Source organism: Humulus lupulus, chromosome 7 (assembly GCF_963169125.1).
Source record: "Humulus lupulus chromosome 7, drHumLupu1.1, whole genome shotgun sequence".
Lineage (NCBI taxonomy): Eukaryota > Viridiplantae > Streptophyta > Magnoliopsida > Rosales > Cannabaceae > Humulus > Humulus lupulus.
In genome coordinates this window covers 7,164,409-7,184,937 of record NC_084799.1, presented here as the reverse complement: position 1 = coordinate 7,184,937, position 20,529 = coordinate 7,164,409, and the positions used below count along the sequence as shown (strand labels likewise).

The window sequence follows — 20,529 nt, the reverse complement described above, 5'->3', positions numbered from 1 at the left end:
CTTCTCGACCTAGTGAAATATGGTTGTCTCTCAATTTTTTTTCTAATATAGATAATGGAATGGGAAAGAAAGGTAGAAAAGTAGCTCGAAATAACTATACCCCATTAGCTTTTGGAGATTGTCGTACCATAGATTAACAAGTTCTTCAAAAAAATTTAATATACAATATGAAATGACGAGGAAAAAGAAGCATAAAGAAAAGAAAACAACAAACAAATTCTAACATAGGCAGTTCATTATCATGCGTAATGCTCTGTTTTGCCACATTTTCGTTTTCTCTGTTTTATTGTTCTATACTTATCCCTCTGTCCTGACAAACTCTACATGTACATACACATGAGTTGGTCTACTCACGAATAAGTATGCCTTATTTGTGCCAAGTACTGATGCTAACAAAGATAGAAGTTCGAAATTAGCAACCCGAGAAATATACTTATCATGTTCATCCAAGGAGGATGAATGATTTCAATTTCTCTTAGGCTGGGGTTCCTCCTCTTCATTGTCTCCCTCGTCGGAGAAAACGACAGTTCCAATGGGTTCGAAAGCTTGGTGGGGTCTCTTACTTTTACTACTTTCTCCCACTGTTAGCTTTCCAACATCTTCATCCATAACAATTGTTGAATCATGACCTTGAGCATATATTAGACAGACTCCACACTTTTTCACGTAGCAAGACTCCACAGTTTTATTGAAAAGATCCACGGGGTTGAACTCAAATGAGACCTCGGTCGCACTCTGCAAGTTAGTGTACCAATTTTCTCTTTCATTGATATTCAAACTATGGTCATACCACAAGAACAAGTGATCTGCATTCACTAATCTAACCAGAGTGGCAGAACCCCAGTCCTCAAACTCATTTCCTACCCAACCTATCAACTTGGTATCAAACTTGTAGCTCTCACCACTGCGGGTTGTGAATTCGGACTGAGTTTGAAAAATCAAGGTACTGTCATCCTCGTAGTTGTTGAATGCAACAGCAACACATAGAGAGAAACCCAAGAAGTTGGTTGTAAGCCATTGTAAAGGAAGCTTGATACTTATGGAAGACCCTTCAGATTGGTAGCTAAACCAGCTCGGAATCTTGTTTCCTGGACAACAAACGAAAAGTAGAGACTGTACCTGCATCACCAGAAGAATGACAGTGTTATCAAGTAAGCTCTAAAATGCCTCTTTGAGTAATTTTATGTTAACAAAGTGATTAAGGAGACTTACTTCTTCATCATCAGGTATTGGCCTCAGTGCTGCTGCTGCAGTTGCCATGCGCCAAACTCTAAGTTGTGCGCATTCCATAAGGTTGTCGAGTGCATTCTCATCCAGTTGTAGACAGTTCATAAAAGAGAGAATGTTAATATCAGGCTTATAATCTTCATTACAAGCTTGTGTGAGAGGCATAATTCTTTTTGGCACTGTCTTAAGCCTTCTGCAGTCTCCCAAATCTAGCATTTGGAGACTGGAGAGATCCTCAATTTGTGATGGAACTTGTTCTATTGCTGTTTCACTTAAATTTAAATATGTTATTTCCATGGGAAGGTCTGGAAAGTTGTCAAGAGAAGAGCAACCATACAGGTTAAGATGAACCAGGGACTTCAGTTTATGCATGCTGCCGGGGAGCTTCTTAAGGCCTTTACAATTTCTGAGAATCAATGAAAAAAGTTCGTCAAGAGATCCAAATGAGGAAGGCAATTCTTCTATGCCTGTGCCTTCTAAGTCTAAGTACGTAAGTCTTTGTGGTATGGCTGTGAGATTTTTCAGGTTCGAATTGCCGCTGAGTTCGAGAATTGTTAGCTTGTCAAAGTACTCAAGATATGAAGGAACTTGCAGCAAATTTGTATGGCCTCCCAGATTCATATTCTCAAGGCATGGAGCTTGAGAGAGATCTGGGAATTGAGTCAAATTGTCAGAGTAACTCAGATCAATCTTTCTTAACTTCTCAAGGTACTGTAGAAAACAATAGAGAAAGGCACATGAATCATGATTTCTAATGCTGATAATCATTTTCAGTCCAACCACTAAATCTATTACAAATAGAAGTTGAACATACCTGATTTTCGCTCCAAAGTTGCTCGATATGGCTGTGAGTCATTTCAAGTACAACAAGATTTTCTGGATTGAAATTGGATGGTAAAGATTTTAAAGGGTATCCATACCAATGAAGGTATCTAAGGGCATCAGGGAGACACTGAAGACCTCTAGTGAAATGCAATTTGCACCCCTTGATCAAATTGTTAGAATTGTAAATTTTGAGCAGTCTTAAATTGTACATGTTTACAAACACTTCAGGATTCAAGTCTACATCTCTCATCTTAGACATGTCAAGAAATATGCCTTCAATTGTTGCAGTTCCCTGAAAAAAAAAAAATGACCATAGATAGTACATACCATGAGCAATGTGCATAGAAATTCAACTTTTTATTGGAAAGGATTCTGCTTTTGAGAAATCAGCAGGGTCTTACAGTATTTGTTTTCAACACTCGATAGACGTCGTCTGCAATCCACAATCTACTACGCTTTCCGAGCTCTTTAGATTCTTGGCGAACAATTTCCCAACCCATTTCTTGTAGCAAATCATGCATCCAAACTCTGTTCTCCATCATAGTTATTAGGGACTTGTTGATGAGATCTGTTATTCCTATTTCAGCAAATAAATCACAACCATCCAGTACTTTTTCTACTAAACTTCTCTCTTCACCCTTAAAGAAACACACAATATCCAGAAATATATCCTTTTCTTTATCATCTAATCCATCATAACTTATTCTCAAAACACTATGAATTTTCATATTGGGCATTTTTTTCAATTTATTCAAGGCACTTTCCCATTCCTTTTGGCTTCTTGAATGAAGGTAAGAACCCAAAACTTTAAGAGCCAGTGGAACACCTTTAGCATAATCTACCACTCTTTTTGACAACTCTATATAATCTCTTGAAGGAGGAGAGCTATTCTTGAAAGCATTCAATAGAAAGAGCTGAAGAGCTTCATGAAAATCTAGCTCCTTAACCTCATAAACTTCATCATCAGCTCCTTTTCTAAGCACTTGAATATCTCTTGTTGTTACAATGATTCTACTTCCAAGGCCAAACCATTGTTCATGGTCTCCAACTAACTGTTCTAAATGTTCTGAATCGTTCACATCATCAAGAACAATAAGCACTTTTTTTCTTCGAAGCCTACTCTTGGCAAAATTTGATCCCACAACCATGTTGCTCGTGCTTGAAGTTTCTTCCTCTAATAAAGCAGACAACAGTTTAGTCCTCAAGTGATTTAGCCCATGTTTCTGTGCTTCTTCTCTAACATTTGGAAGAAAACAACCACCTTCGAATTGAGGAAAGAGTCTTGTGAATGTGACACTAGCTAGAGTTGTCTTGCCTATACCACCTATTCCCCATATCCCTACTACTCGATTATCATACGAGTCTAGGTTTATCAATGACATTACTTGCTCAATACGTTTACTAATTCCAACCAAACCCTTCGAATCATCAGCACTTGATGATGGTGCACATACACTATTCAATTTGTTTATGATGTCTTCAACAATTGCTTCGACCAGTTTGGACTCAGGCCTAGCATTTATGTATGTAAGCAAATATCAATACCTAATCGGTAAATTAATATAAAAACTAATCACAATGAAACAAAAAGATATATTTTGGTTGTCTTTGGCAAAAAATGTAGGATGACAACAATATTAATTATTACTTTATGGTTATATTTAGATATTGAGATTGGATATGATTTGATTAGTTAAAAAACAAAAAAAAGAGAAAAGACACAACAATGAATAATGAGGTGATTATTTGCCAACAATAAAAAAACAAGTTGGAAAACTATAATTGCTATTGAAAACATGAAAATACAGATTGAATATGATAAAATTGGAGAATTCTTCTATAGGTATAGGTGCTTCACTTTAAGCTCTATTAGTGAGGCTCTTCAGTGTTCTCGACTCGTGAACAGTTTTCGATGCGATTTTTATTTTATGATCGTGCATATTGTAGTTGTTTAGAGCATCCTGTAAATTTTCAGAAAATTCTGAATAGTTTACAGTACCGAAAACTAGGTTCAAACATGTTGCTTTCCATGCGCATAAAAAAAATTAGTCACGGGTGCAACAATATGTTTGAACTTAGTTTTTAGTATTGTAAACTATTCTGAATTTTCTAGAAAATTTGCAGGAAACTCTAAATAGCTACAATATACACAGTCATAAAAAAAATTACGCCAAAAATTGTTCATGAGTCGAGAATACTGAGAGCCCCACCGGTAGGGCTTAAAGTGAAACTTCTATAGGAGAATTCCCCTGATAAAATTATGGAAGTTTTACAATGGGACTAAGTATAGGAGAAATATCTAGGTTGTTGGATTAATTTTTTCAATATTCTCATTAATATTGTAACAAAATCACATGATACAAACGATTCAATTCTATCAAATCTGGTTTTATTATCTAAGTGTGAGCTCTTTGTAACGAGTCTATCTTAGACCAAGTGACTTTTTTTTGGGGGGGTCATATACTCAAAAGGAGATTACACATTTATTTTCTGGGCACGACCCAATAAAAAAAAAGTCACCTGATCCGAAATAGGCTCACTTATATGTGAAAAGTAGCATAGTAACAAAAATTGAATGATATGTTGTTATCTCAGTTTTTATCTGACATAATAGAATGTCCTGCATATAATAATCTCTATATTATACACGGTGAGCTTTTCAATTATCAAAACAATAATCATCAAGAAATGAAATTAAAAACATTACTTGGTGTTTAGTGAATCCCATCCAGACAAATTGGCAGCTGATTCCAGAGCAGATCTCCAGTCCTGGACTTTGCTGGTGTCAAACCGTTGCTGAAGTTGAGCAAGGGCAACTTCATAGCTGCCCTTCTGTTTTCTGACATGGGATGGGTCGATGCCATGAAAAACAGGCACAACAAGCTGTCCATTTCTGTGTTTGCAGTCGAGTATATGAACAAGCTCATCTAAGCACCAAGAAGAAGAAGCATAGTTTTCAGAGAATATAACAAGTGAAAGCTTTGACTCCTCTATTGCTTTGAGAAGAGCTGGTGAGATCTCATGGCCTCTCTCAAGCTTGTAATCTATGTAGGTTTCAACCTTCTTTCGGCATAAGGCTGAGTAGATATGGCTGGTGAAGCTGTCTCGAGTGTCCACTCCTCTGAAACTTATGAACACATCGTATTTTACTTGATCATAATGGACAGCCATTGAAGAAGAAGAAGAAGAAGAAGAAGAAGCCATTGATATTCCTAGAGAGATTGATAACTATATGTATACAATGATAATTTAACCAAAACTATGTATGGTAAATTATTAAAGTCATTGTTTTGTATACATGAACATTATCAATGAGACAAAAGTGAATATATAAATATATATATATATATATATTATTAGCGAAGCTTCTACCAATATTATTTTAATGTATGAACACGATGTCTTGACTCATGAGTTGTCAATGTGTACTCTGTTATTGATTATTTTTGGGATTTTTTTTTTATTTTACGGAGAAGGAAAAAATCTCTTTGGATTTAAAAAACATTGTGTGAAAAAAAACCATGAATTTATATTCTTGGACTTGTTTAGTATGTGAGTAAAAATTAAATAAATGTACATACCAAATATTTGTGTGTTAAAATAGAATTTAGAAGCTATTATTTTGTCAAGAGCATCTGTATCTATCTGTTAATCTGATAATATAATATATATATATATATCATTATCCACACCCCTATCAATGACACAAGAGTGCTTTATATTTAAAAGTATGTAACACACTAATTAAGAAATTTATATCTGCTAAATTATTAGTTTTTTTTAACAATATTTTAAAATTCAAGATTTTTATACATTATCACCCTACTTTTATATTGGTTGATTGATTGCACGTATTGTGGTTATAAATAGGCAAAAATATTCAAGCCCCAAAAAAAATGTCCTTGTCACGATTGAGTAAATAAGTGTCTCACAGCCATTATAAGACTTTTGTAGGTGTAGGCCTTTTAGGTAAGAAAAGATCAGATTCTTCAATAAAATAACTGCTATGTCTATAATATTCACTATCATAAAAGATAATTAATACCAGAAATACCAAAATAAAAAATAATCCTATAGTAGTAACAATTTTTATGCTTCTCCTGTAGAATCATCCGATGATATATATTTATTTTTTATAATGTATAAATATGTTTAGTCATTTTCTACAACTTGTATTTTGTGGAGTAGAGCATATGATTCCACTAATGCAAAATATGTCGAGTTAAAGATTATTTGAATTTTGTCAAATAATTAAAATTATGATTAATATGCAGTAGCGATCTCTATTTTTTTTTTTCAGTGTGTGCGAATATTAGGTATTTATAATGATTGTATATGAAAGAAATAATGTCATAAATATATAAATGATGTCAGAAGGAATTGCAAAAGTTGTTTCTATTCCTTGAATGGTAAAAGGAGAACAATACAACTTATATGGAAATCTGTCCAGTAGTTAATACAACCATAATAGAAGCCAATAAAACAGTAATTAGAGCTAATTAACCATAACTAAACAGAACCATTTATGCTTTAACAAATGAGAAGTCAAAATATAAAAATTATGCATAAGAACTTAATTATTGTAAACTTATTTAGATTTTAGTACATATATATACACAAGCACAGATTATTTACTATATATCAAATTTATCTTCTCTGTATATGAACAATACGTATGTTTATTTTGGTAGAAGAGAAGAATAGCGGAGGTTGGAAAGTAAGGAAAGTGTTGAAGAAATATATCAATGTCTGATATATTTTTTATGACTACTATAAATTTTTATAGACATTAATTTTGTTTTCCGTTCTCGTCTAGTAGTATTAGGTAAAATGAAAACTAACATTCCTTAAAAATATGAAAAGGAAAAGATATTTTATAATTATATTCAGTTAATGCAATTTAATTTATTATTATTATTATTATTATTATTATTATAAGTAATAAACAAAACGTGATCATAAGTAATAAAGAAATGCTAAAATTTAAAAAGAGAAAATTAGATAACGAGTTGATCATATATAATTAATTGAACCTCTTAATTAAATTTTCTAACAAAAATAAAAAATTACGAACCCAATTACCACCAGCAAGCGCAGTGGCTTGTGCCTAACCATAAGAATCAAGTGTACCCCCAGCAATTCCTGCATTATTTATCTGCATACAATAATAAAGGTTATTATATATTGACATCCAAATATTTTATTTTATAAAAGCACCTAGTTTTGTATTTTAAAAAATAATACAACATAATACTTTTTAAAATTACGAATTATTATTTTTTCCATTTTTAAATATTTTAAAGTAATATACGTATATGGATTAAAGCTTATTGCAATTATATAAACATGTGTTTCATATTATCTTGATATTTAAATATCAAAACGTACCAAAATGTCAAGCTTCCCGAACTGGGTTTCGATGAAATCTGCCAAAGAAGCAATGCGATCAGGGTCAACGACATCAAGCCTGTGAAAAACGACATGGTCTTCTTCACGAGTGAAATTTGATTCTTTGATCAGTTTCTCAACAGCTTCAAGACCCCTCTTTTCATCTCTGGCAGTTAAAACAACCTTGATGCCATTTGAAGCTAATTGTCTGCATATTTCAATCCCAATCCCCTTGTTTCCACCTGTAACAACAGCATACCTGAATTTAAATACAAAAATTATCAAAGGCAAAATTTTAGAATTTGTTTTTTTTTTAATGAAAAACATTCCTTAAAAATATTAAAAGGAAAAGATATTTTATAATTTTATTCGGTCAATGTAATTGAATTTATTATTATTATTATTATTAAATTAGCTAAATTGTTTCCATTATTATATATTTTTTATGACTACTATAATTAATTTTGTTTCCCGTTGTCGTCTAGTCTAGTAGTATTAGGTAAAATGAAAACTAACATTCCTTAAAAATATGAAAAGGAAAAGATATTTTATAATTATATTCAGTCAATGCAATTTACTTTATTATTATTATTATTATTAAATTAGCTAAATTGTTTCCATTATTGTATTATTGACTCTATAAATATCTAAACAAATTATAATCTCATAACCTAAAAAGAACTCTAATTGAAATTTGTTTTCGAAAATTCACCAAGTTCTTCCTCAGCAGGTCTCTCTCGGCTCTCTCTTGTAATACATTGTCTAAATGATTTTTCTTTTTTTCTCTCCAATAAATTAGTATTGATCTTATATACAGAGAAAAAATCTACAACATAAAATAAAGCAACTTTTCGGATTATTCTTAGTATATCATATGATAGTGATAGCTAGCCAATATTGATTATTCTTAGTTACGATTACGAATATTAATTAATTTTAAATATTTAAAATCATCCTAGGAGAGCGACTATAGGGTTTTTTTTAAGTTATTATGATGATTTGAGTAAAGTGAAATAGGTAAACAATTCCTTTGATTGATTTGGCTTTTTATTTGTGAGATTTTTGTTTGTTTAGTTTGATGATATATAATTTTTCATTTTTATGGTGGGTTTGTTAATTTGTTAGTTTTTTATGCGATTACAGTAGTGAGAATCTTATCAAATAAATATTTACTTATTTGATTTATTTATTTTATATTTGACTTGTTCTCTAAGAAACTATCAACTTATTTTTTCATTGTTATGTGTAACTGTTATTTATAGATATATTCCTCTAATTTTATTATTTTCTTTTTATTAACAGAATTAGTTTGATAATAAGATGAAGAAATGTGAGAGATATGACAAAGAAGAAGCAGAAGAAGAAGATGGTTCATTTGAGATTGAATATGGAATTCCAAATCCACCTCAACAATCTCAACAATCAAAGCCCAAACCACAAGCTGGTGTTATATTTGTCCTTGAGAGAGCTTCTTTGGAAGTTGGCAAAGTTGGAAAGGTCTCTCTCTCCTTTATATTTAATTCATCTTATCTATATATATATATATATATATATATATATATGACCAAAAATTATGTTAGGCCGGCCGGCATGTTTAATTATATATATATATACCTATTTATTTGCTAAATTACTAGCTAACCACTAAAATTCGTTAGCCCAACAAATTTGATCTCTACATAAAATAAGTTTTGACTAAATGCTATTTCTTAATCACGACCAAATTTTTGTTGTAACTTATGACATTTATTTAAAAAAAATGTTGTGATTAAATGGTGGTCACTAAATGATAGACTATATGTGGGTATATATATGGTACCACTATAGTATTGATTATTTTCAATCACAACCTAGATGTATTTTTTAGTATTTTCGATACATAAATAAGTTAATTCTAATTTTTTTACATAACGAAACCTCTTATAATTCTTTAAGAAATTCAAAATAATTTAGGATATTAAAATTAAGATTCAAACAATTTGTTGTGTGCGCGTATGAATCCTAATTTCGACATCTGAAATTTCTTGAAAAATTGTGAGAATTTACTTGTAACTACATTATAAACCATCATAATAGAGTTAATCCATATACCGAAAATACTATAAATATTACCAAAGTAATTTTCGCATATATATATATATTTACCTACAAAGCTACCTTCCCATTATATATTGTACTTGGTATTCTTCTTTAATTTCATTGTGTGCATATACCTTTTTCTTATTTTTTCTCTTAATTATATTTTTGTTTTTCTATCTTTTCACATCAGACTTATCAGCTTTTAAACTCTGACAATCACTCAAACTTTTTAAGGAACAATGGCAAGAACGAAAGTGATTACCGACCTGATATTGTCCATCAGGTTTCTCTTCTTCTTTCATTTTTTTAATTAACCAAAAGTGTAAATTTGACTTGATTATACTAATTAATTAAGATTATTATAATTGTCAAAATGTGCAGGCCCTTTTGGCCATCTTAGATAGTCCACTTAACAAAGCTGGAAGGTTAAAAGGATTGTACGTAAGAACTGAGAAAGGGGTTTTAATTGAAGTGAAACCTCGAACTCATTTGCCAAGAACATCGAAACGTTTTTATGGTCTCATGTGTAAGTACTCACTCAAGTTATCACAAAACATAGCTTATTTTAGTATGTTTGTTTGTTCACTATTATTTTCATCTAAACTTTGCAGCGCAACTGTTACAAATGCTAAGTATAAAGAATGAAAAAACTCATGCAAAACTTCTGCGTGTAATCAAAAATCCTGTAACTTAGTATTTACTTATCAATTCTCATAAAATCGGTGAGCTTTTAACTCTTGCTTCTCTTTAATGAATATTGATATTTGACACCTCATAATTGGTTTGCGATACCCTATAATATTTATTAAATTCAAATATGTGAGATCTAATATTGAATTGCACTAATAGCGATACGTCAACTCTTTGTAGTGTTGGACACCACTGGTGCCCTTAGCAATTCTGTATCATATATTTACATTTTATAACATTTATATTAACTAACTTAATATATATGTTTGAATGAAAGGATTCTCTTTTAGCTCGGAAAAGTTGATAAAAATGAAAGATTATGTCCATAACTTTGAAAATGATAGAGACATCGTTTTTGTGGTACGTACAAAAATGTATTATAACTTTTCTAGTGTGAATTTTCTAATAAATGTTATGTGACTCATATTATGCATGCATTTGGATCAGGTTGGTGCAATGGCTCATGGAAAGATTGAGCCGGACTATGTCGATGATTTTATAGCTGGTAAAAGTCTTTCTTCTATTTGAGCACATTTTCTTATTTGTATTGTTGTTTTTTTTTATCTTTGAACATTGCTCTTTTTAACTTGTTATTTGTTGTAATTTTTTTTGTTTGTTTGTAGTTTCTAATTATCTGCTCAGCGCTGCACGTTGTACCACAATGATTTGTCAGTCGCTAGAGGAAAAGTGGAACATAATTTGAAGTGAAATTCGTCTCTACTGTTAGGATTAGCTATTAAAAAACTAAACTATATATGATTGTGAGAGAATTTCATTTCTAGTCCCTCGTTTTTTTTTTTTGATTTCCAAGTTCAGATTTATGGAGTTTAAATAAAACATTTTTTTTAACAACAATTTAAATAAAACATTATCTACTTTTGTGAAACCCAATTTTTTTCCAATCACTAGAATGCAAGCAATTAAAACAAGAATCCTTGGCAAGAAAAGTATAACTACTACATATAATACAAACGCTAGACTTTTTTGACATCAAAATAATAGCTTTAACGACTTTTGTCATCGCAATTTGGAGCATTATTGTGACAGGAAATAATTCATTTCACCAAAACCACCTTACAAAAGAATTGGTCAATTTACACAAAACAATAATAAAAAAAAATGTCGGTCATTTGTATCTTTAAGTAATTTACTGTAATTTACTAAACGACATAGTATAAAAAAAAGTGTTTATCCTAAATAAAAACTACAATGAATATTTGTGTTTACTATGTTTGCATAAAAATAAACTTAAATGCATATTGTTGAAAACAAGTTGCAAATTATGACAATGGTGTTTGTCCCATACCAAGATCAACTAATTAGTTGACTTCAATTTGAGGAATAATCATATCATAAAAAAAAATTAAAAAAACAACTAAGTTTACTTATAGCTCAGCGAAACACAATATATCAAAATATTAAACTTTTTTATAACATCTTAAATCAAAAAATGAACAAAAACTTTTATGGAACAATATATGGACCATAAAAATTGATAGAAACAACAAAAAAATAATGCAGTATTTAACAGTGCATAGCAAATGCGACAACAAACCAACAAAAACAGCTTGTTTTCGTTTCATATAAGAAAAATGTCACTCAAAATTTTCCATCTAACTAAAAGCATTGCTGTATCCTTAAATATAAAATGTGGATTTGAACCACTTTTCTGTGCACCATAATTAAAGTTAAGAAATTAGCAACTTAATTTTCTTGTAAATAGATTAGTGAAAGCAAAATATATGCGGAATAATAAGACATACAATTCATGTGGTCCACCAAATTATGACTACATTCACGATGAGCTGCTGCATATCTTTCACTATAAATAGAAATATTACAAAAACTCAGGTCACAATCCCGACCTCAATTATACCCAACAATTTTTCTCTCACCAATGACAGATTAAGATTATACAGTAAATTGGAAAGTACCTTAATGAAATCACCCAACATCAGATGAGATTGCCTTGTGTAACCTACCTGTCTCTTGCAAAACTGGGATCAAGACTTTCTGCAAGTTTGAACAACATAGTTTAAGTGAACTAAACCTTATCCTCGTATATTTGTTTCTAAGTTTTTCACGATTAATATTTGCAAGGGTGTGTGTTGGGTTGGGGTTCGAACCCCAAGTGTAACAACTAAAAAAAAGTGTAAGGGCTAGTAAATGTTTAGTGACAGAGCTAGTAAATGGTTAGCATAAGTTACATCGACTTCTCTTAGTACTCAGCATAAGAACATAGCCATATAAGATGCAAAATATAGAAGGAAATACAGAAAGCCTCAAATTTTAATAAACTACAGAAATGGCTAAAAGTTGGTAAGTTTTGTCTAAGGTCTATCTACTCATTTAAACCACTTCAGAATTCAAAACCAGATACGAATGCCATCTATTAAAAAGACAGTAAGGCCTATCTTTGCAAGGCTAGCTGGGGTTGTTACAGAGAAGAGACCATGATAACGCTGATGTCGTTCAAGATAATGACAATTTTTTATTTATTTATAAATATACGGTTATGCTCATGCATTTTAGTCAAGGCACAAAGGTCACTAGGGGTACTTGAAATTCAATACTCAATATTAAATTTAAAATAAACCTATATATATATTCAAAGTTTAAGCTCATTTTGACTAAAAAGAGTAATCACAAAACATAGCTTGGTATCATTTGCTCTAACCCCAACAATATGTTTCCGGAAATAATCATAGCAGCTCTATAACCTACTACTTACCAATTTGTTCAAAAAATTTAAGAAAAGTGATGTCAACAGTCCAGTCAATTATGAGACGTAATGAGAATTCAATATTAAAATTTAAAAATATTAAAAGTAAAAGGACTACAGCAAATAGACAAATAAAAAAAATTCAATAATCAGCAATAACAAGAAAGCTACATAAGCAATTTGTGAACTTTATGTGACTTCAAAATATTGAACAAGTCTTACTGTCTTTCTTGACTAAATAAAGATAAAAAAAAAAGTGAACAGAAACAACAATGATAGACGTCTCAGTTTAAGACAGAACACTAATCATCCAAAGCCAAATATGCAGCAGATCCTAGATCCTAACTTACATGAATACCCAATTATATAATGGTATTGAAAAAAACAATTGTTAAATTGGAAAAAAATGGTCATGAAGCAGCAAGGAAACAACGACTTTGGTAAGAAATTAACTGTCAAAAAGACTAAAGGAAATATGTTCAATAACAACACAATACAAATTGAAGAGTCATACCTGAAACTTATATAAGGAGGTAGTAATTTTCTATATACTTCTCATATGCACTTCTCTTCAAATAGATGAGCATAGCCTTCTTCCAAGGCTATCCATTAACAAGAAGGCACACACAATTATGGAGACAATTAGAACAAATCTCGAAAAGTACCAGCTACAATATTTCATCTTAACATTATGATAAAAAACCATAAAGCATAAGCTATTGCAGCAGTTCGCTTGTGCTATGCCTTTACAAAACCATCACTGAGTCATTATATGGACATAGATAGATAGACCATCAGGAAACTTTACTTCAATTATGGCAAGATCTTGTTTGCAAAATGAAGAATCATGATATCAAAACACTTGTCTAACTAAACAGGACATTTCAATACCTACCGATTTATAAAAAGGAGCTATATATATATATGTATATATAACTTCATTCTTCATATATTATGTTATGTAGCATTTATATAACTTCATATATCTATAGCATGAAGACAAAAGCATCTTGAATAAAATCTTAAAAAAAAACATTTTATTCAATCGATATCAAATCATCAATCAATCGATGATTTCCCCTAATTTCCCCCATGATCAATCGATAAATCAACATCAAAATCACACAAAAGCCATAAGGACAATAAGTTATGAACAAGTCGGAGCAACTCACCTGAGCACCACGCAGCACGTCGATGAAGCAGAGTCGCTGGAGCCAGTCACCTGAGCACATTCACAGTGCAAGCCGCCATTGCAGACATTTGAGCTCGTCTGAGAAAATGGAATAAATCTAAGGGACCAGAGAGAGAAGGAATTTAATTTAGAGAAATAGGCAATTAGTGATTGGGCCTACTGTTATTCTATCTATCAAAAGACTGGGCTTTCTTTTAATTTAAAGCCCGTTTTTCAAAAATAACATAACTTTATAAACTTATTATAATATTTGTTATAAAAACGTATAATAATTCTGGTAAGAAAACAAGCTTATAAACCAACCAAGAAAAGAAACTCAACATAACTGTTTCTAACGTATAAGAAAAGTAGAACCAATTAGGTCATGCTTCAAATTTAATAATGGATACATTTGGATCTAAAACTACTCATACGATACGAGTACATATGGCACGGATTATTTATCACTTAGTTACAAATTTATAACCACCACGGATTTAGAATTTTGTTTAAAAGTCAATGTGTTTCTAATTTACATTTTTCATATAAGTTTCTTAATTTGGATTTTCTAAATGATAAGAAAATCTAATATGTGTGAAAGACAAAAAGTAGAAAGAATAAACATGATATATATTTTTATTTGTATTCACCTCAATATAATTCAAGAAATAAATTTTAAATGATTTAACTGATTAGGTTCAAATGAAGGAATTTTTTGCTTTTTTTTTTTTACAAAATACAAAGTGAAAAAGGAAAAATTAAATAATATGGATGATTAAAGCTGAACGAATATTTTGAGAATTAAGCAACTCATTATGGTCCTTTGGTTTGGATTATCCAGTTTTACCATTTGCAGAAAAATAAAGGGGCAGAAAAACATGACAGGATGTGCACTAATGATTGTTCAAACTTCAATTAGCCTCTTATTATACAAAAGTAATAGACTAATTTGTCTTTGCTAAAGAAACAAATATGTATGTAAGAAGAGAGGCCCAAAACAAAGAGCCCAAAACAAAGATCAGGTCCAAAACGCCCTCAGGATAGACCAGCCCAAAAAAACACATGGAAAACACTAACAATTTTAAAAAATTTGAAGGAGAAGACGATCGTAGCAGAACGGAGCAGAGAGGAGAATAGAACAGAGCATGAGATCAGTACATGTCAACGTGATCAGCAGGAATCACAAAATCTGCCTCTTCATCAGCTCTATAGAGTGTTGTTATGACTACTGGAAGATCCACTGAGAAGAGCATTATGTCTCCGACTTGGAGGCCACGATCTCCGTTGAACCATTTCCAGTTCTGCCCTTTGAGATAGACTCCATCACGTCTGAAAGCCAATTGCGTGCTGAGTAGAAATTGTAAGCCAGGACTATGATCGCCCAGTTCAATCTCAAAGTTATCATGCTGATTTGGAAACGCCAATGGAAGCATCTGTACAATTTGCTCGGGCAGCTTCAATTGACTTTCAACGTCATATTTGGTTAGCTTTTTCACACAAATGAAAGGTTGGTGAACATGCTCATGCTGTTGTTGGTGAGGCTGTTGCTGTTGCTGGTGTGGCTGTGGCAGGGGAGGAATCACAATCTGGAGGTTGTCGCCCAATCGGAGCACTGCGATTCTTATAGTCTGGAGGTCACGAGCCTTGATGAGAAGAACATCTCCAATCACGATGCCGCGATCAGTGACGTAAGAAGTCCAAGCTTCTCCTTCGAAGACGACTCTACCATCTCTGAGGATCACTGGAATCAGCCTAGCAGGTACATCGTCACCACCGCCACCACCGGCAAAAGCTCTGTCAATGACAGAAATAGCCTCTCTCTGCGGAAGAGGGAGTCGTCGTATGGCAGTTCCAAGGGTTCTCGGCAGAAAGAAGCAGTCGGTGTTAAGGATCAATTCTCCAAAGAGAAAATCCTCCATTTCTGAAAATAAAAATTCAAAAACGAGTAAGAAATTAGAGAGAAACAGAAAACCTGATGAAACGTGATGAAAAGGGAGAGAGAAAACCACTCAACCGGGAAAGGTCTGATGGAAAACATGAGAAGGAAAAAGAAATGTAGTATTTATAATGGCGCCAATTTTCAAATTTGTTTATTCGGTGCGGTCGTACGGATCAACCGCAACGGTGCAGACGTTTTATTTAGCGTTGGTATTGTAATCGATGACCCAAATTTCACGGGCACATAGTTGCTACGGTGTGCCTATTGTTAACAGATAATTTCTTAAATTGATAAAGAAATGGGATGGGTATGATAGAGGGATTTTGTACGTTGCTTAACTGATCGAAGAAATCTTGAACGGAAGAGGAGATACGAGTATTTTCTTCCATTGCGCTCTCTAAGCCAGGTTTTTTCATTGTTATGTTTAACTGTTGTTTATAGATATATTCTTTTAATTTTATTATTTTCTTTTTATTAACAGAATTAGTTTGATAATAAGATGAAAAAATCTCAAAGATATGACAAAGAAGAAGAAGAAGAAGGCTCATTTGAGATTGAATATGCAATTTCAAATCCACCTCAACAATCTCAACAATCAAAGCCCAAACCACAAGCTGGTATTATATTTGTCCTTGAGAGAGTTTCTTTGGAAATTGGCAATACTTTATATTTATTAATTCATCTATTTTTTATTTATATATATATGACCAAATAATATGTTAGGCATGTTTAATTATTTATATACCTATTTATTTGCTAAATTACTAGCTAACCACTAAAATTCGTTAGCCCAACAAATTTGATTTCTACATAAAATAAGTTTTGACTGACGACCAATTTTTTGTTAAAAAAAAATTATGTTGTGATTAAAAGGTTGTCACTAAATGATAGACTATATGTGGGTATATATAGGGTACCAATATAGTATTGATTATTTTTAATTACTACCTATATCTATTTTTTTAGTATTTTTTATACATAAATAAGTTATAACTCTAATTTTTTTTATATAACGGGACCTCTTACACATTTTTAAGAAATTCAGAATAATTTAGGATGTCAAAATTGAGATTCAAACAATTTGTTGTGTGCGTACTTATTTCAATATTTATACGTGATTTCGACATCTGAAATTTCTTGAAAATTTGTGAGAATTTCCCAGTAAATACTACACCCATGTATCGAAAATACTAAAAATACTACCCAATAAATTTCCATATATATATATATATTTAACTACAACGACACCTTCTCACTGTATATTGTACTTGGTGTTCTTCTTTAAATTCATTGTGTGCATATACCTTTCTCTTATTTATTCTCTTGAATATATTTTTGTTTTTCTATCTTTTCACAACAGACTTATCAGCTTTTAAACTCTGACAATCACTCAAAATTTTTAAGGAACAATGGCAAAAACGAAAGTGATTACCGACCCGATATTGTCCATCAGGTTTCTCTTCTTCTTTGGTTTTTTTTAGTTAACCAAAAGTGTGAATTTGATATGATTGTACTAATTAATTAACATTATTATAATTGTCAAAATGTGTTGGCCCTTTTGGCCATCTTAGATAGTCCACTTAACAAAGCTGGAAGGTTAAAATGATTGTACGTAAGGACTGAGAAAGGGGTTTTAATTGAAGTGAAACCTCGAACTCATTTGCAAGAACATCCAAACGTTTTTATGGTCTCATGTGTAAGTACTCACTCAATAGTTATCGCAAAACATAGCTTATTTTAGTTTGTTTGTTTGTTTGTTCACTATTATTTTCCATTACTTTGCAGCGCAATTGTTACAAAGGCTAAGTATAAAGAATGAAAAAAATCATGCAGAACTTCTGCGTGTAATCAAAATCCTGTAACTCAGTATTTACTTATCAATTCTCATAAAATCGGTGAGCTTTTAACTCTTGCTTTTCTTTAATGAGTGTTGTTATTTGGTACCTTATGGTGCCCAACACCACACGAGGTGGCACCTCATAATTGGTTAGCGATACCTCATAATACTTATTAAATTCAAATATGTGAGACCTGATATTGAATTGCACCAATAGCGATACGCCAACTCTTTGTAGTGTTGGACACCACTGGTACCCTTAGCAATTCTCTTCTTTGGTATCATATATTTACATTTTATAACATTTATATTAACTAATTAATATATCTGTTTGAATGAAAGGATTCTCTTTTAGCTCGGAAAAGTTGATAAAATTGAAAGATTATGTCATAACTTTGAAAGTGATAGAGACATGGTTTTTGTGGTACGTACAAAAATGTATTATAACTTTTGTAGTGTAAATTTTCTAATAAATGTTATTTGACTCATATTATGGATGCATTTGGATCAGGTTGGTGCAATGACTCATGGAAAGATTGAACCGGACTATGTCGATGATTTTATAGCTGGTAAAAGTCTTTCTTCTTTTTGAGCACATTTTCTTATTTGTATTTTTTTTTTGTCTTTGAACATTGTTCTTTTTAAATTGTTATTTGTTGTAATTTTTTTTTTAGTTTCTAATTATCCGTTGAGTACTGCACGTGTACCACAATAATTTGCCAATCGCTAGAGGAAAAGTGGAACATAATTTGAAGTGAAATTCGTCTCTACTGTTAGGATTAGCCATTAAAAAACTAAACTATTTATGATTGTGAGAGAATTTCATTTCTATTCCCTCATTTTTATTTTTGATTGGGAAATTTCTTGGAATAAATTTATTGATATATGCCAACATTATGGCTCATCCCAAAAATAGGCCATTTAGTAAAAATTGGATCACTTTCACTCCAAGAATCATAATGGTAATGCTGCCACCTGCAGATGAGTATGATTTGGAAATTAGCTTTACTGTTGGGATTTTGATGATGCGAATTTAGCTTTACTGGTTTGTACAGTTGTTATAATTACACTTTTTTTTGTCATATGTTATTGTTTAAATATTGACCTGTCACCACTGAAAAAAAAAAGCATTTTCGTGTCACTATATTTGGAGAATAAGAAGAAAATTCTAACATATATCTTGATTTTACTATTATCAATATGAGTTTGTGATGAGTTTGGTAAGAAACATTTAGCATATTTTGTAGTAGAGTATTATCCAAGAGTGCATGCATGGAGCTAATTCTATAATTCTATAACCGCGAGAAAACAATTTTATTCACGTATAATAATCATTAAGGTAAGTAGCATAGATTCCATCACAAACTCCATATGATATTTTAGTCACACTCACGCATACATCTTATTCAAGATCCTTCCTAATCTTTTATTTTCTTAACCTTTAGCTTTCGAGAAATAGAGCTTGGTTGACCAACATTTGGGTTTGCATTATTCAAAGCTCCTGCTTTATCTTGTGGCAAAGTAACCATGGGATCCTTCTCTAAATGTATAGGCTTTGACTGTGAAACTTCCATGGGAGCTGGAGTCTTCTTCGTCATCATCTTCTCAACATTTGGGTCTGTACTAATGAAAGTTCCTGCTTTATCTTGTGGCAAAGAAGCCATGGGATTCTTATCTAAATGTATAGGTTCTGAAAGTGAAACTTCTATGGGAATTGGAATCATTTTCATCTTCATCATCTTAAAATGTCTCTCTATGCTAGAAGGCGTTGCTTCCACTACTCTCAAAGAATCCATAGAATCGTTGTCCACATTTACAAAGGAGAAAGGAGGCTCTGGCTCTGAGTGTGAGGTTTGGAACTTAAAACTTTTTGGTGTTAACATGGCTCCTACAAATTCTGATGAAACACCTTCTCTGGGCACTTGTAAAGCTTGGGCAGCTGAACAAAGAGAAAATAAATGAGCAGAGAAGAAAATGAGATAAATACAAGGCAAAATGGAATGCCTATAGTCGTAGCAGTACGTGCTGATGTTGTTGTTGAATGTGTTGTAGTAGTTGTTGTTGCTATAGATTTTGGGTTGTGCAACATGTGTTTGCTCGGCGGCCCTTTTAACCTCCACACGCTTGTTCTTGAGGTTATGAAATGTGGTTTTTAATACATTTTCCACTGCTTCTTCCTCATGAAAGGTAATAAATCTAAAATCCCTGGCTCTTCTGCTTGATACATCACGCATAATTTTGGTGTGCATCACTTCACCCTATGTGCTAAAATATGATTTTAGTTTTATTTCCTCAATTTGGTGGGGAAGACCTCCAATAAAGATCTTATTCCTGTGGAAAATAACATTATTGTTGATATTGGTTTCTCTTCCGCATTCTATATAGAATAAAAAGCAATAAACAATTAACACAAAAAAATATAATAATAATAATAATTACTAACTTGTGGATTACCAGTGGAATTAACCTGTGGATCAGGGGGAGTAGTTTGTTGAGAATCAGTGGACTATGGAACACTATTGGAAACAGTAAAACTATTGGATGACATCTTTACTCTCTTCCAAATCAATTGAATTTCAACACTTGTGTAAAGAAGAAGAAGAAGAAGAAGAAGAAATTACGTAGTTTTGGAAACTTGTGAGATATGATGT

General features: G+C 31.8%; 1 protein-coding gene, 1 long non-coding RNA gene and 2 pseudogenes across 2 annotated transcripts; 2 read left to right on the top strand and 2 right to left on the bottom strand.

Moving 5' to 3' along the window:
* Nucleotides 1-215: 215 nt before the first annotated feature.
* LOC133790523 (disease resistance protein RPV1-like) lies at nucleotides 216-5,316 on the bottom strand. The gene is made up of 5 exons (XM_062228186.1): nucleotides 4,760-5,316; nucleotides 2,454-3,564; nucleotides 2,042-2,344; nucleotides 1,213-1,938; nucleotides 216-1,119 (listed from the first exon to the last, which is right to left on the bottom strand). Exons 1-5 carry the CDS (start codon nucleotides 5,254-5,256, stop codon nucleotides 466-468), a joined length of 3,291 nt encoding a protein of 1,096 aa, XP_062084170.1. The 5' UTR covers nucleotides 5,257-5,316; the 3' UTR covers nucleotides 216-465.
* A 3,444-nt stretch (nucleotides 5,317-8,760) lies between these two features.
* On the top strand, nucleotides 8,761-10,987 carry LOC133791303 (uncharacterized; annotated as a pseudogene).
* A 1,103-nt stretch (nucleotides 10,988-12,090) lies between these two features.
* LOC133789401 (uncharacterized) lies at nucleotides 12,091-14,245 on the bottom strand. The gene is made up of 3 exons (XR_009873552.1): nucleotides 14,104-14,245; nucleotides 13,446-13,533; nucleotides 12,091-12,222 (listed from the first exon to the last, which is right to left on the bottom strand). It is a non-coding gene; the product is annotated as an uncharacterized LOC133789401 (long non-coding RNA).
* A 2,295-nt stretch (nucleotides 14,246-16,540) lies between these two features.
* LOC133791302 (uncharacterized) lies at nucleotides 16,541-18,593 on the top strand (annotated as a pseudogene).
* The last annotated feature ends 1,936 nt before the right edge of the window (nucleotides 18,594-20,529 follow it).

Bases quoted from the DNA above. Each gene is read 5' to 3' on its own strand.
- LOC133790523 (XM_062228186.1), bottom strand. From the start codon at position 5,256: ATGGCTTCTTCTTCTTCTTCTTCTTCTTCTTCAATGGCTGTCCATTAT. The intron at 3,565-4,759 runs GTAATGTTTTTA...CATAAATGCTAG, and splicing joins TGGGATTCACTAAACACCAA to GCCTGAGTCCAAACTGGTCG. The intron at 1,120-1,212 runs GTAAGTCTCCTT...CTGGTGATGCAG, and splicing joins CAATACCTGATGATGAAGAA to GTACAGTCTCTACTTTTCGT.